Source organism: Saccoglossus kowalevskii, chromosome 6 (assembly GCF_978046115.1).
Source record: "Saccoglossus kowalevskii chromosome 6, keSacKowa6.1, whole genome shotgun sequence".
Taxonomy (NCBI): Eukaryota; Metazoa; Hemichordata; class Enteropneusta; family Harrimaniidae; genus Saccoglossus; species Saccoglossus kowalevskii.
The window spans coordinates 1,504,297-1,520,600 of record NC_140646.1 but is presented as its reverse complement, the minus strand read 5'-3'; the positions used below and the strand labels follow the sequence as shown (position 1 = coordinate 1,520,600).

The 16,304-nt window shown below is 37.2% G+C and overlaps 1 protein-coding gene across 1 annotated transcript; it reads left to right on the top strand.

The window, feature by feature from the left end:
* Window positions 1–1,920: 1,920 nt before the first annotated feature.
* Window positions 1,921–13,393, top strand: LOC144348234 (neuropeptide FF receptor 2-like). The gene is made up of 2 exons (XM_085499942.1): window positions 1,921–1,990; window positions 11,571–13,393. Exon 2 carries the CDS (start codon window positions 11,659–11,661, stop codon window positions 13,168–13,170), a length of 1,512 nt encoding a protein of 503 aa, XP_085356068.1. The 5' UTR covers window positions 1,921–1,990; window positions 11,571–11,658; the 3' UTR covers window positions 13,171–13,393.
* Window positions 13,394–16,304: the final 2,911 nt, after the last annotated feature.

The following is a 16,304-nucleotide window of genomic DNA, read 5'->3' as shown; positions in this document are numbered from 1 at the left end:
AACGATATTGTATGACAACAATATAGGCCTAGCAAACATATAAAAATATTAAAACAAAATTAAATATTGTGTATAATGGAATTGTGATAACCACTAGGTATAAATGTGCAGTAGGGCGGTACGTGCATGTGTTAACAGGTGAAAACTCGTAGAGAGATATAACAAAACGTGTGAGAGTAGATTTTTGGAAGCACAGACAAATAGTGTAGTCATGTGTCCCTGACTGTGACGAGATAGTGCTGAGGAATTGTCACAAACGAAGGCGTACAAAATGAAACTATTTGTACCAAAATTGAATTATAATTAAAGTAAAGACAAAAAAGGACAAACAAAACTAAAATAAAAGGTAGCAAGACAGTGCGTATATTTCACAAGACATGATAAAATAAATTCGAACAAAATTGGGCGGAGACAAAACAGAATGAAGTAGATCAGAGTTTAATACATTACTTTGCTGTAGAATTGTGTAGTATTGTGTGATGCACCCCCCCCCCCGCCACGAAAAGCAATAAATTATGGAAATATAGAAAGATTTCACAGTGGATTGCAATTATTGAGGAAATTCCTGTGAACGGCAGATAGAAAGGGAAATTCTGAGAACGCAAAGTGGGCAACGATTTATGCGGGCTAAAATGGTCGACATTAATGTTGTAATAAACATAAGTTCACTATTAAAATCCAGTAGACACAATTAAAACAAATGTGAGAATAATTTGCAAATTTGAAGGATATGTGATGTGTTTGCATTACAGTGTCAAAGTATCATTCTCTTTACTTTTTTAAAGTACGGAGACGAATTTACCTTCAAGTTGCTCTTTAAGTAGTAATATTATTGTTGTGGCTGGGATACCACAAAGGGTGTTGTTCTAGTCGTTCAAGAGACAAGAATATTGTGTACTGGTCGTTTTGCGTTTTACACAGTAGTGATGTTAAACTACGTACCGCATTCGCGAGTTTGTGGCATTCAGGGGTCTTCAGTCATCCCCAAATAACAATGACAATATATATATATATATAGACACATCTAAAATGTGAAACGTTATGTACGCCGTGTACATTACAAAATGAATTGTGCGTTAACCATCGCAAAATATTATTTCAAATGTGTGTGCTTATCTGATTAGTAGGATAAGAAAGGCGGTTATTAATGCATCGGCTAAATGAACATCAAACATCCTCAACAGTAACACACTCTTTTCCATGCCCTACTGATACGGATACGATTGTTTTGACTAAATTCGTGTTTGTATTCATACCGAGAAGACAATATTAAATCTCCCTTGTCGTTTTGTACTGTTTCCACATCCTCCATTTTGAAGACAGGGCTCATATTTATACAGTCGTGTATTGCCTCAGAGCTAAGATTGCCGGCAATCAAAACATTCTTTTGGAGCGGTTAGCAATGTGTTCCTTGTCGTATTTGAAAATGTTAAAAATAGTTGATTCAAGAAGATGAGGTTGGTTGGTGATAATTGTGTGACTCGTACGATAAATTTTACTGTTATGAATTTAACATTATATTATATTTATCATTGCCAAAAATAGTAAAAAATGTTAGGTAAAAAAATCCGTAAAATACTTTTGACAAAACTCATATTGCATTTTCAATTTTCAATAAAGCTTTTTGGGGGCTAAAATTAGGATGTGCATGATGCATGATGCATTCAAATTAGAGCCCTCCGAGTTAGTGACATTTCAGAATATGTTTAAAAAAAACGAAAAAAAAAATGCCATGAAATAAGCAGGCGGGAATGTAGTATGTGTGCATTCAGTGTTTTCATGTTATTCATAAAATCAAAATAACAACGAAATTACCGTATTATGCATATAATATGTTCAACAGAGTTCGTTTGATATGTGCGTGTAGAATAATAACGAACAACCTAGTGGGCCCCAAGGCTGGCCTCGTTCTAAGTAACCACAATGAGAATGTCAGGATGCTGAACGGACGTGGTTTTCGTTTCGCGGCAACTGGTAATGGAAGTTTGAGGTAAAATAAGCCCTCTGATTAATTTATAATAACTGTGATCATAACGTCAAACATTTTTTCTATAGTGATGAAAAAAAAACGTGCATATATTGTGTGTTCGGGTTTAAAAGCATGTTTTTGTACAAAATGCTGAAGCGAATTCAACATGGCAGTCGTTTTCATTAGTTGTTGCTCTTCGCTTTGTAGCCATTTTCACTTATCTTTTCAGTGTAATGCTGTACTCAGGAGTATCTGTATTTTCCCTCGCTTTAACAAAAGGAGAAAGCGTTCTGATAATGCTGACGTAATTTCAGTGTGGATAGGTTCCATCATTTTGGAGTAATTGTGTCTGGATCACTGCACAACGCCTGTTTAATATAAAATGTGCGTGCAATGTATATCGCCATTTTTGAGCGGGGAAACCATCTCGGTTGTCGTCTGATATGACCTCGTGATTCCTTTTTCAAAATACCCCACCTATGAAACAGTGTCGTATATAAAATTTAATTGTTGGTTAATATTTTTACAATGTTATGAAAACAATTTCTAAATGACGTTCAAACTTGTTTTTAGACATTATTAATAAGACTTTCAAGATTGTATCAGGGTATCGCGGTTCAGAATCTATATTCTATACGACAAATTTTTATTTTGAATTTTTGCAAATAATGCAACTCAACATATGACCTGACTTTGAAACTCATATCCTGTGTTTTAATATTCCAATAGATTGCACCTGATATTCCTCATTCTATGCCGATAATCATCAAACACAATAGCAACAACCACAACTGCGATGTGCGAATTGCTGGCAACACAATTACTTGATTGTGAAGCATGGGGCTACAAAATGTTCACAAAATATTCCCTTCGGCACGCACAAAACTGATAATAGTTGAGTATTTTGTGTTCCGACCCTAGGAGTAACGAGGTATTCGTGCCCGTTTCTTTATCAAATATACAAATTCGAATTACGATTTAAGAGTATGTTCATTATTATAATTAAAGTTATAATTAAAATTAAATTATAATTGGCGAAATCAATTCATGTAACATATAATCCCTAACGGTATAAATCTCGACCTGGAGTAAACGACTGTCGTTACAACAACGGTTCGTGTCATGCAGATGTCGATGAAAATGCAGATGAAAAACACATGTCGATCTGTGCGATCAGTTCGTAAAATGTACTTGACAAATGTAGCCTCACACTCTGTATCTATAATGTCGAGCAACTTAAATATACCATGATTAGTGTCGTGATTTATATACGTCTAATGTACACATACAATATATTTTAGTTGAACGGTTGATACTGCATCACTAATAATAATAACTTTATTACACAACCAAAACCATCAGGGGGTTTAGTATGGTAACAAATAACAAAAGACTAAAATGATAAAACTAAACTAAATAAAAGTAAAACAATGTGATTCATTTCTTCTAGAGAATAGCATAACGAATAGGTGCTAGATAATGTAATATGCGATGTTCATTTCTATTTCGGCAAAGGTATCTTGGAGTCCATGGACATTTCTAGGGAATGTGCGTAATTGTATTTTAGTTCGTTTTACAAACGTATATATCAGCCTGAATCATCTACGCTTGCTCGCTAAGTAAGAGCATGGAAGGTACTAATTTTTTAGTACCTTCCATGGTAAGAGTTATGGCTGAACTTAACAAAGGGTTTAACAAACAAACAAACAAAGGGTTTGACAAACAAACAAACAAAGGGTTTGACAAACAAACAAACAAAGGGTTTAACAAACAAACAAACAAAGGGTTTAACAAACAAACAAACAAACAAAGGGTTTAACAAACAAACAAACAAAGGGTTTGACAAACAAACAAACAAAGGGTTTGACAAACAAACAAACAAAGGGTTTAACAAACAAACAAAGGGTTTAACAAACATGGATGACTATTTCTATATAATATCGCTTGTTACTATATTCCCTCGATTATCATTCATTCATCGCACGCCGGCATACAACATAATAATATTTGTTTTGTGATATAATGAGCTTAGCAAATATTTGTATGCGCTTCGAATTAATAGTACGTACAAGTAATTTAAAACGCATGCACAATCAGGTGTTTCGTTATTTCAGCAAACTGATACTATATTGTGCGCAAAAAAAAAACTATTTGTTTTAGTTTTCGGTAAATAATAATTCAGCAAGCACTTCCCTTTTGCGTTGGTTCGAATTTCACCACAAAAAATAGTCGTCTTTATCTATTCGTCCGGAAATTGTAATTGATCTATACTGTTTTCCTTGTTTGACCATGACTATGAAGCGCGTTTGATCTTGGATGTTACTAGTCGCCATGATTTTATTTATTTTCATTGTACGTACTGTAACTGTATACTGTATATTCCAATATACTCAAGGGCCACGAATGGCATTTCTTGTTGAACAGAAGGCATGGGTTATGACTGCTAGATTCAAGACACAAGAACTTGATATATGTAGTATTTTTACGTAATATAAACTCAAATAATAATAACAGGTTATATATTTTTACACTGCACATAAATAATAGGAGTAGTAATAACAAATGAACAAACAACTGCTCAAATTTCCGGTCGATAAATACAAAGCTACCGACTGTCCCCGCCGAAATACGCGCGGAACAAGTTTCACTGCCGAAAGATTCACTCCTGCAAGACGTTCACCAAAAGACGATATGTTTTGTGTTCGCCAATGATATATTCTGACAGGATATTCTATGTTGCGCGATTATATCATTCACTGTGTTCATCATTTCTGAAACCCCATTTGTAATAAATTGCATGTTGCCATAGCGACATTGTCCCCAGCGAACTGCGTCTGTAAACTTTATAATTCCGGCTAATATGTTACGCATAACGCCATTGGATAGTATTTTGTGAGAGACTGGCATCTACTAATATTATGTAATCAAATGCAGTTTTGCAAACTATGTAAGCATACTGAACTCTTATTCCACACTCCCAATATTAAAGAATGTGAATACCCTTTTCGGTAGCATGTATAGAGACTACATACTAGTTACATCTATGGGTTATGCATTTACACTCGGCATTAAATATTCACTGGGTTTTTTTTAGTTTCGTTATATTCGCTGATAAGTAAAACTTGAATCCACGTGAAGACGTAGAATAACAATATAACAATATAGCAATAGAACCCATTGTTTACTGCAAAGTTCGTGAACCAAATGAGAAATTGCTAAAAGCATGAAAACAGTGAAATTAAATGGCAGTGGAAAGGAAAGAATTTTTTTATTTCAGTATAACAAGAATTCGGCCAACCGGTAAATAATCCAATATTATCATAACTCTGGTATGCCAAGGTGAACATTATGAGACGATTATCAAAAAGTATCGTCATTCAGTAACTATGTCGTAATGTGGGGCGGTTGTACACACAATACCTCGACTATAAAGTGGGTGTGGTGCAATTGCGAGATGTACATAACGAAATTCACTGCGGTTTATAATTGCACCTTAACGTTATTGGAGTACGAATAAATCTGTCTTCCGTTGTCAGTATTGTAGAATATATGTGCACTGCTGGGGTTGGTGCCTGATCCGGGCGTAATATTGATTGTCATTTCACACACACACACACATACAAGCACACGCGAAGTTGAGGACGTCATTCAAACAATGTTCAATCACAGTCCCTCAAAGGGACTGTGGTTCAATCAATAAAATACAAACCTGCCCCCCCCCCTGATTGGTGGTAACAGTATGCCTGTTGTGATTTTGTAAATTTACTTGTTGGGCGTACTTGGTTCACTTATGGAATTTAAAGCAGGAGGGCCGTCACCTGTGCATGCGCGGGAATTGAGTCCCAAGCGACGATAACAACACACGCTAAAAACGCAAAGCCTCGTAGGTAGATGCTTGTTTGTAAACAGTGACACGCTATGGCCATCTGACGCATGCGCAGGCGGCGACTCCCTGGCTTTAAATTATCATTACCTATGTTTTGTTTTTTTATTTGACATATGCTGACGTAATCGTATATCCGTTGTTTTGTTACTAACCTTTTGATAGCAGAGCACAAAGCTCAGATTGTGAAGTTTGTTTTCAGAATTATGTAAACAGCTACAGTCGTCGAATTTCATGTAAACAAATAAGGTATTGTATACGCTACAGATCCCATACAGAACAGAAAGCGGAGCGACGACTGTAACACTTCGAAGTTTCGGTCTTTTATTCTTCGGTTCTTGGAGCAGGTGACAGATTTGTGGTTCCCCTGATTAGATTGTATAAGCATGTCACGATAATAAAAAATAATGTCTTGGTTGGTTATTCAAAAGATATACAGGAATCACAATGCAGTATGCAAATAATGTTTTGGTTGGTTATTCAAAAGATATAAAGGAATCACAATGCAGTATGCAAATAATGTCTTGGTTGGTTATTCAAAAGATATACATGAATCACAATGCAGTATGCAAATAATCAGGCGTAATACAACACGTTACCGTGCACCTTCTAGTGAGCTCATAGTGTAATACAATTGTAAATGTAAATGGACTATCTGACCGTGTATATACTCGTTTTATGTGGGGTTTTGAGGTTGTACTCACATCGACATTTGTTCGTAGTTGAAAATTTAAGGAGTCTCGAATAATCCGACATGAAAACAGCATCTTAGCATTTAAAAACGGATTGCAATGCTCCGTATTTGACATGCGCCTAAGGGCATCGCTGGCATTAATGTGTCGCGTAAACTTTGCGGGGGTTATGACGTTAAAGTAGGGTTATGACGTAGTAAGTAGGTGACTGTACTTTATCTCCCGAAATATAACTCAGACAAGAAATATTCCTGATAATACACGATGTATTTAGTATTGTTTTTAAGAAAATATTCGGTTAATTATTGTATTTCCTGGATTATAAAAAGCAATACCTAAATTATGCACACTCACCTATGATAGACTGCCACTTTAGCTAATATCTCAAAACAACAGGGTATGTTCCAAACTATCATGAGAAGGTGTTAGTCACACCTACATACGGTACGCCATCGGCATTTAGCACATTCACAAATAATACATTGACGATGCTTGTCATAGGCTGATCATGTGAGTCAGTGTGAAAATGGTTAAGGTTAGCGGGCGAGGCGATTATTATGTTGCAGCAGATTTTCTATTAATTGTGTTTTCGTCAGGTTTTAATTGTGACGCGCATTTGAAATTTAAGTTGAATATGTAAAGGATTTGTTAATATAACCATGGATGTACTACATCCATGATGTAACACAGTAAGAATGACGTCACATGCGTCCTTGATTGCAATGAAACTAAATACTGTGAATGATGACGTACTTGTTGTGTATTAATTTATTAGTACTGTGCTACAGCCATCTTTTAATCAAGATTTATTTGAACCAGACTGCATTAACGCCAGTTTGTGGATTAACTTAATGGTGTTGTGAGCACGTTGTTCGCGATAGCATGCTAATTCAATGGACAATAGCTGCAACGTGCGTTTCTCACCGGAGCGACAGGATTTGAAATTGTTCGGGTGAAACGCCTAATATTAATCGGTGAACTAGCTAATCATTTAACAGGAACACCGTCTGGCTGTCTCGATTATTCTCTGGGAGGACTGGCGCCGTCACGACGAAAACAAGGGCCGAAAACTCTCAGAAAACGGTACTTTGAGATAGTTGTTGAGACTCCTCTGTACAGTCACAGTCCCTCTATCACAGGGACTGTGGTACAGTATAACAAGAATATCCCTACATGTGCAACATATAGACTTGGTTGCTCGGAATTACTTAAAAGTTAAGTTTGTGCTGTTTTCTCGAATTTAGCTGTTTACCTGGTCTTCGACCAGCGTTTGACAGCAGCTCACACATAGCCCATAAAAATACATGGTACTGTGGTGCGCGTCTTGTGACGTAGCCCCGCCCCTACGGATAGTTTGTTTGTCTCCAAGATTCTAACTTTGGTTTCAGGTTGGATAAAGATAGTGTTAATTTGATAGCTTGTATTGTTTTTGATAGGCGAAGTATAAAATGAACCTATCCTTGGCAAGAAGAACATACTTTTACATGTTTAATCAAATCATCTACGCAGTGGAACCCGTTCACTTGTCATTTTCAGTATTATCCAGTTGAACGCGACTTTCTGCTTCTGTATAATTGTGACATTTTGTCCTTTTCTCAAATCACAGTCTGGTCGCATTTACAAACATTTCGTTCAGGTATTTAAACAGTACTATTTATGCTACGCTGTTTAGCAACGATCATTTCTGTGAATTAATTTCACTTAAATCACGGTTCGGGTAAAATCAATCAATGAGCTAGGTTACATCATTTCTTGGAATTAATTTCACTTAAATCACGGTTCGGGTAAAATCAATCAATGAGCTAGGTTAGATCATTTCTGTGAATTAATGTCACTTAAATCATGGTTCTGGTAAAATCAATCAATGAGCTAGGTTAGATCATTTCTGTGAATTAATGTCACTTAAATCACGGTTCGGGTAAAATCAATCAATGAGCTAGGTTACATCATTTCTTGGAATTAATTTCACTTAAATCACGGTTCGGGTAAAATCAATCAATGAGCTAGGTTACATCATTTCTTGGAATTAATTTCACTTAAATCACGGTTCGGGTAAAATCAATCAATGAGCTAGGTTACATCATTTCTGTGAATTAATTTCACTTAAATCACGGTTCGGGTAAAATCAATCAATGAGCTAGGTTACATCATTTCTTGGAATTAATTTCACTTAAATCACGGTTCGGGTAAAATCAATCAATGAGCTAGGTTACATCATTTCTGTGAATTAATTTCACTTAAATCACGGTTCGGGTAAAATCAATCAATGAGCTAGGTTACATCATTTCTGTGAATTAATTTCACTTAAATCACGGTTCGGGTAAAATCAATCAATGAGCTAGGTTACATCATTTCTGTGAATTAATTTCACTTAAATCACGGTTCGGGTAAAATCAATCAATGTTGCGGATTGTTACTGCCCTGTTTCGGGTTGGCTTCGTTTGAGAGTGATTTGTTCATATATGCAATATAGCAGCTCTGTGTATTTGTATATGTTTCGATATCGGTGACGCAATAGCCTCTACTTGTATTTAGAACTGCCGCGTGTCTCGCACTGACCCATCAGTCGCTCTCGCTTAGCAATATTATCTATAGTTCATTCTGCCAAGACTACTAAACAAGCGAAAAAGGTGTTAAAGACTAAGGTCGTCTTAAATGGTGACACAGAAAGCTGTCGGTTTCATGTTCTGGTGTTTTATACGCTCAGTGCACATTAACAAATTCAGGAATCTTCATAGCAAAGATTAGCAGATTAACGCTGGTTGATCCGCCCCTTTTGCACAATTCAGTCTTCATAATAGCGGGGCCTTGAAGATCTAAAGATCTGCAAGTGGGTCATTTTCCTGTGTGTCTAAGTAACGAATAAATAAAAGAACAACCACCTTTCAGTAGTTGGTTGGCATTAATTATTTGTTTGTTTTTCTCTCTTCGTTGTCATTCACACCTTAGGCAACTGTCGCGCGGAGATCGAAAATTCCCATTTATTGTGCAATTATTGATCGATGTTTTATACAAATGTTTTTCATGTTCTAGTTCGTGTTTATAGTTACTTATACATGTTTCTCTGATTACAATCCGACCTAGTCGCTAAGTTATAAGCATTACAGGTTTAGAAACAAACACAAATCTTGCGTAGGAGAAGTAATCTCAACGATCACACGCTATACACGCAAAAACACGCGTGCGACCAAAAGCACGTTTCACTTGTTAGTCTTGTTAGTTTGTCTTGTACACAACGTTCATCCAGTTTCTTAATAAACGGAGTAGTCCTTCATTTTGACTGACTTCGCATACTGAGATTGTCTTGCTGTGTGTTAATAAGGGAAAGGACCTGTGCTGGACTTTATCCGTCCACAACAGCAACTGTGCTGTCATTAACTAGGTGTACATTATTGTAACGATGGACGAGCATCTCGCAAAACCATTCTCGCCGGTATATCTCAAAATATTAAAAAAACTTTGCCTTTACTTAAACGGCTGACAGAGATAAGTATACCCAGTTCCATTTGTGTAAATGAATTACATATACTATCAGTGGTACATATCGTATCACACATCAACTGATCTCACTTTACTATCAATCTGACATTATTTGTCAGATACAACGAAACAGTCGCCAGACGTTATTAGTTTCCACTACCTAATAAATGCTTTGTGTAAAAACATTGCTCAAGTGAACTGCGGTGAAATTAATTTTATATATTGCGTTGTCAATCTATGCGTGTTAATTTACTAATTTGTATGTTAGCCTGTTATCGGGGCGAATCAACACAGAACCGTATGTGTTGCTTGGGCGCATATGTCTTTCTATGGGCTGTGTGAGATCTGCTGTGTAACACCAATCGAAGAGTAAGCGAAAATAAACTTTGAGGAAAACCTGAACAACCAAATTCATATATGTTGGACATGTAGGAATAGTCTTGCTACACTCGGCTGTTCAGGAGAGTTTTAATCATTAGTCTAAAGTACAGTTTCCTGGGCACTTTCGACCGTTGTTTTCACTGGCGATGGTTGTCAGGCGGTGAAAATGCCCGGATGTTCGCTCCCGAAAACATATGAATATATATATATGATGAATTAGGATAACTTTAAACATTTAAAATCTAGAGAAAAGTGAGGTCATCTCAGTCTAGGTTTTATCAAAACGTATCACAGATGTATCTTATGGATGTGCATATATTACTTTTATTTCTAGAAATATCAGGTATACGTGTAATCCTTGGAAAACGATGACGATTGACAGTTACATCATTAAATTAATAATTTTTAATCAAGTCTACATAATTTACAAAGTGGCCATGTGTACAGATGATTTTATTCTGATGGTTTGGTTGTGTGTCTGCAGTCAATTTCAATGAATATAATTGGTTATATAGTCCTATCTTGCTTCTTGTAGTGTGTCGGCAAATATTCAAGGAATTGTCACATGACTCATATGTTTAGGTAGAGTGAGTGTCATTTGTGGCGCAAACCACAGAATTGTTTTTGTATTTCTGTGCAAGCAAAAACTAGTCTTAAACCCGTATTTGCAAAACAACATCGCGGCCCAAATGTTTTAATTAGGTTGAGTAGCAGCATTTCATATTTCCAAAGCAATTTTTAATCGTAGTTAGGCTGAAGTTCCATGGCATTTTTGTGTATTTACACGTTGTACGTATTAATATATCAGGTGCCTGGAGCTCCCAGGTATCCACAGGAAATTGATCTGTTCTGTAACGATCCATTTGCCTTCAACCATTGCCTTGACAACGAACGGGTTGAATTCAGTGCTGTAAACCTTGAGAAACAGGAAGCTAACTTGATTTGCGAACCGTGTACTGATTTTTTAGTGAATAATGTACATCTATTCTGCCTGGCTGTCATAATAGTAAGACATTGAATAGAAAATCTAAGCCCTGTTGTGTATATTGTAACGTCTATTTCTTAGGATATCACATCGTGTTTTAAACATGTACGTAGGTCAATGCAATTCTTTAAATTTAGAACACAATAACATTTTTTCTCCTCTTTTTTCATTCGTACGCAGGTGATGAACTAAGGAGCAAAATAATTCAACAACACAACGCACTCTTGTTCTCTCGTCAAATTATCCAGCGTGTTAAATTCTTCACAAGATGAAAAACAACACTGACAGCGAGATGGATATCTCCAGCATTCTGACTTTTTCTGTGGGGATACCACTGGCATCGTTTGCTGTCGTTGCTAACGTTGTCACGTGCGTCATCATATCTTCCCGCAAGTATCTCCGCACCCCCACCAATATCTTCATTTTGAACATGTGCATATTTGATTGTGTCCTCGCGGCTGTCTTCACTCCTGCAAGATTCCGAGCTAGCTACGTGACGGACTCTGTAACGGCTGAAAATGTCTGTAAGACATTTGCCTTTGTTCCGATATTCTGTATCGTCGGGTCTATTTTCACACTGACTACGATAAGCTACGAGCGGCTCAGGCACACTGTATACCCGTTCGACAAGAAAATGACCATGACTACTGCATCAAAAGTAGTGATCGCTATTTGGATTGCCGCACTGGGAATCTCTGTACCGAGGATTTACGTATATACCTATGACGAAGTGATGACCATCACCGAAAACAGGACACTGAACCGCGGCATGTACTGTAAAGCCACCACAGCAGCGATGTTGTTTCCTGTTGTCTATGCCTCCGTACTTTGCGTCACGGGTTTTCTGATGCCCTTAATTATAATCATCGTCAATTATTGCCGCATTATCCGCGCTCTGCGCGTTAATAGGCGGCGCGTAAGCGACCAGACGTCGAAGCAACACGCCGCCAAAGATAAGCGCACCTCTATTATTTCGTTGGTAGGGCATAAATCGGAAGCGGTTGAAAAGATGCTCATAACGGTGACGGTGATGTTTGTATTTCTCTACACCCCATTTTTTGTTTTTACTATTTTTGAGGATGTATTAGGTTGGTGCGGGCAAGATACCCAGTCCGATTTGATGGTGACTTTTAAAGACTTTCTAGCTCTTCTGAGTACAGTGTACAACCCACCGATTTATTATTGGGGAAATTCAAACTTTCGACGCGGATATAAAGAGGTTCTCGGGACAAACCGATACCGATGTAAGTGTATTATTTGTTGTTACTGCTGCTGTTGCTGTTGTATAAAGTTAAAACGGGGACCGAAGGATAGAACACCCATACACAAAATCAACATAATTCACGGTCAGAACCGAGCTCGTGTTGGATTTAACATTCCAGGAGAGGTGCATCCAGAGAAACTACGAACTCCAAGGCTTGGCCTCGATCTGGACAACCACGAGCAGAGAACTCATGTCACTGAGGCGGAGCCGACCGACGTGCATCACGTGACTTGTACCATTAATCGCGATGAGCAGATGATCCAAAGTGTCGTGCGCACGATCGAACACAGCTCTGTCGCAGATACTAACGATAAGTTGGACCAGGAATTGCTGAAGCTGATCCGTGCAGGTGATCTGCAGGCGTATTTGGAGAAACGCAACCGGACTGACACTGTCTTGGGCCAGGCGCTCTGTCGGCAAAGGAAGAACTCGCACGATACCATGGCAAACGTTGAGGATAACGTTTGTGGTGATAGTCACAATTTCGACAAACAAAATTCTAGCGCATGCCCGTGAAAAAAACAGTAACTTTTAGTACATAGTTTTACTGTTATTGATATTTTGAACATTTCTCACCAGAAGTAACCTTTCAAAAGAATGTGTTCATATGTTCCGCAGTTTCGTATATAACAGTACTTTATCTGTCATGTGGTGCATGATTGTGTATATGGTATTTTGTTTAGTATGATATTATCAAAAGACAAATAGCCACAATAAATTTAATTTATTGGCAGGGTAATATTAGCAGAGTGTGTTGTGTTGAATCCCATAACTATTCATATGTCATGTACATATGAACAAACAGTATTTGACTCCCCGGAGCCACCGGGCAGATATTACCCTGGGCCCAATTATCACACATATTTTATGCATTTAATATTTGCAGAATTTCCAGTTCTCAATAATACAGTCAGTATATATGTTCGATTCGGCGGCAATCATGATCACGTGATTTTTAGCTAGGTCAACATATTTCTAAAATATGTCTCTGGTTTGCTAGAAACGAATGGTAAAAAATCGAATATAATAGAAAATGTTTCATTTCCCATGATGCAACGCATAAAACAGGCAAAATCGTGAAATTCGCAGAAATGTTAGGAATATGTACAAATAGAGCTATGGAACCACAGCTACGAGCTGGGAAACGTATCCATCGCTGCTAGTCACGTTGCCCTGACGCCTAGTCCTTCCATTGTGAACTCAATATATCTCAGGACATCGCGATAAGTTCAATTATAATAATACAAATCAAACAATATAAGAAAGCGTTCGATCGTTTTCTTCCTGCCAAACGTCCTCTGCATATATATGCAAACACAATTATACTAGAGATTTCTTGAATTGACAAACGACGTAACAAGGTTATAGCATGGTTCATGAGATTGAAGTACCGACAACTCTCAATATGCAACACATTTTCTACAAATTAAGCTACTCGTACTCATACCAACCATTTGATTGGCCGCAACCTCTCCCGGTTCACGACAGCGTGGTACAGATTAGTTAAATCATGACCACTTGAAGGTACCCTGTTCTGGTCATCTCGGGAAGAGATTCTAAACAGTTATGCCACCAGTAAGAAATTGCTTCGGTGCCGGCGAGGGATCTCGCATGGAACAAAAGTGTGCTAATGTATCATAATGTAAGTGAGATAATTCATAAGATTCAGTTTTAATTTCTTTGCTGTAAACACATTTACTGCGCAGCAAACAAACTATTGTAAGCTGAGTTTAAATATTCTACCCAGTTGACCTATGTTTGCAGTTCTCAACTACAAATTTGTGTCACAACACAACAGAAAATATTGTGTCTCACCTTCAAATGTACCTTAAAGTTTAATGATCTGTTATTTGTGTGAGTGCACTAGCTGTATTTTTTTCAGTAGCGTAAAGATGTGTCATATCTCGTATATACAATGCTGGGGTAAGGGTTACCGAATTGATTTCTGGGCGGAAGGCTGGGTGAAATGTAATTTTCTTACCATTTGTTTTTCTGTATGGCTTACTTTTGTTATTTTTTTTCAGTGTTTCTTATTATTATTATTATTATTGGGCAAATACATAAATATTATTATTATTAAAAATAAAAATATTATTATCAGATTGGTTTGCACATATGCATTTGCCATTAGCACCTAAGACACAAACGTCAGGTGGGACAGCAGTGACTTCATTGCTCGGAAATGTTGCCTAGTACAAAACAAAAAAAACAAAATTACTTACTGAGCTAGCAGAGGATGAGACAAGTGGCGTGAACATGGTGATTTTTTGCTCAATTATCTAATATTGTTTATTCACACAAATGATGTTACATAACACATGTACGCATAAATGATCACGCCAGATAATTTGTAAATTATTATAAATTTTCAACAAAAAATAAAACGGCAGTCGGTTCTGACGTAGCTTTAATAAAATAATCATTGTTGGTCCGAGGGGTGTTCCGGAAATGATGGACAATTGACAAAAACAATATTGGATTATGGGCATGTGTCAACCACCGTCTCATTGTGTTATCCGAATTGGCGATATCTATAACTTATGAAATATAAATATAAATAAATATGAAAGTAATGATTATATGAACCATACACATGTTATAAACACAATTGTCCCCATCTCTTGTTTCAAAATATAATGGGCAATCATAGTTAACACCCAAAGCAAAATCGTCCATTGCTTCCACAATCCATCGGCCAGGGGATAACCCATCGATGAATGTAAAATACGCAAACGAGTCAGCTAGAATATATTATTTAGGTTGTGTCTTCAAACAAATCCGATACCCCCCCCCCAAACTATACAGCAGGACACAAACCAGACAACGCGAACGTATATTATAAGCAATTATTGGCAAGTGCACAAAGATTGGTGGCCGACTGTCGGTTCTATAGACAACGTAAACGCATATTATAAGCAATTATTGGCTAGTGCACAAAGATTGGTGACCGACTGTCGGTTCTATAGACCACGTAAACGCATATTATAAGCAATTATTGGCTAGTGCACAAAGATTGGTGACCGACTGTCGGTTCTATAGACAACGTAAACGCATATTATAAGCAATTATTGGCTAGTGCACAAAGATTGGTGACCGACTGTCGGTTCTATAGACAACGTAAACGCATATTATAAGCAATTATTGGCTAGTGCACAAAGATTGGTGGCCGACTGTCGGTTCTATAGACAACGTAAACGCATATTATAAGCAATTATTGGCTAGTGCACAAAGATTGGTGACCGACTGTCGGTTCTATAGACAACGTAAAAGCATATTATAAGCAATTATTGGCTAGTGCACAAAGATTGGTGGCCGACTGTCGGTTCTATAGACAACGTAAAAGCATATTATAAGCAATTATTGGCTAGTGCAAACAGATTGGTGGCCGACTGTCGGTTCTATAGACAACGTAAACGCATATTATAAGCAATTATTGGCTAGTGCACAAAGATTGGTGGCCGACTGTCGGTTCTATAGACAACGTAAACCATATTATAAGCAATTATTGGCTAGTGTAAAAAGATTGGTGGCCGACTGTCGGTTCTATACACAACGTAAACGCATATTATAAGCAATTATTGGCTAGTGCACAAAGATTGGTGGCCGACTGTCGGTTCTATAGACAACGTAAACCATATTATAAGCAATTA

Bases quoted from the DNA above. Each gene is read 5' to 3' on its own strand.
- LOC144348234 (XM_085499942.1), top strand. From the start codon at position 11,659: ATGAAAAACAACACTGACAGCGAGATGGATATCTCCAGCATTCTGACT.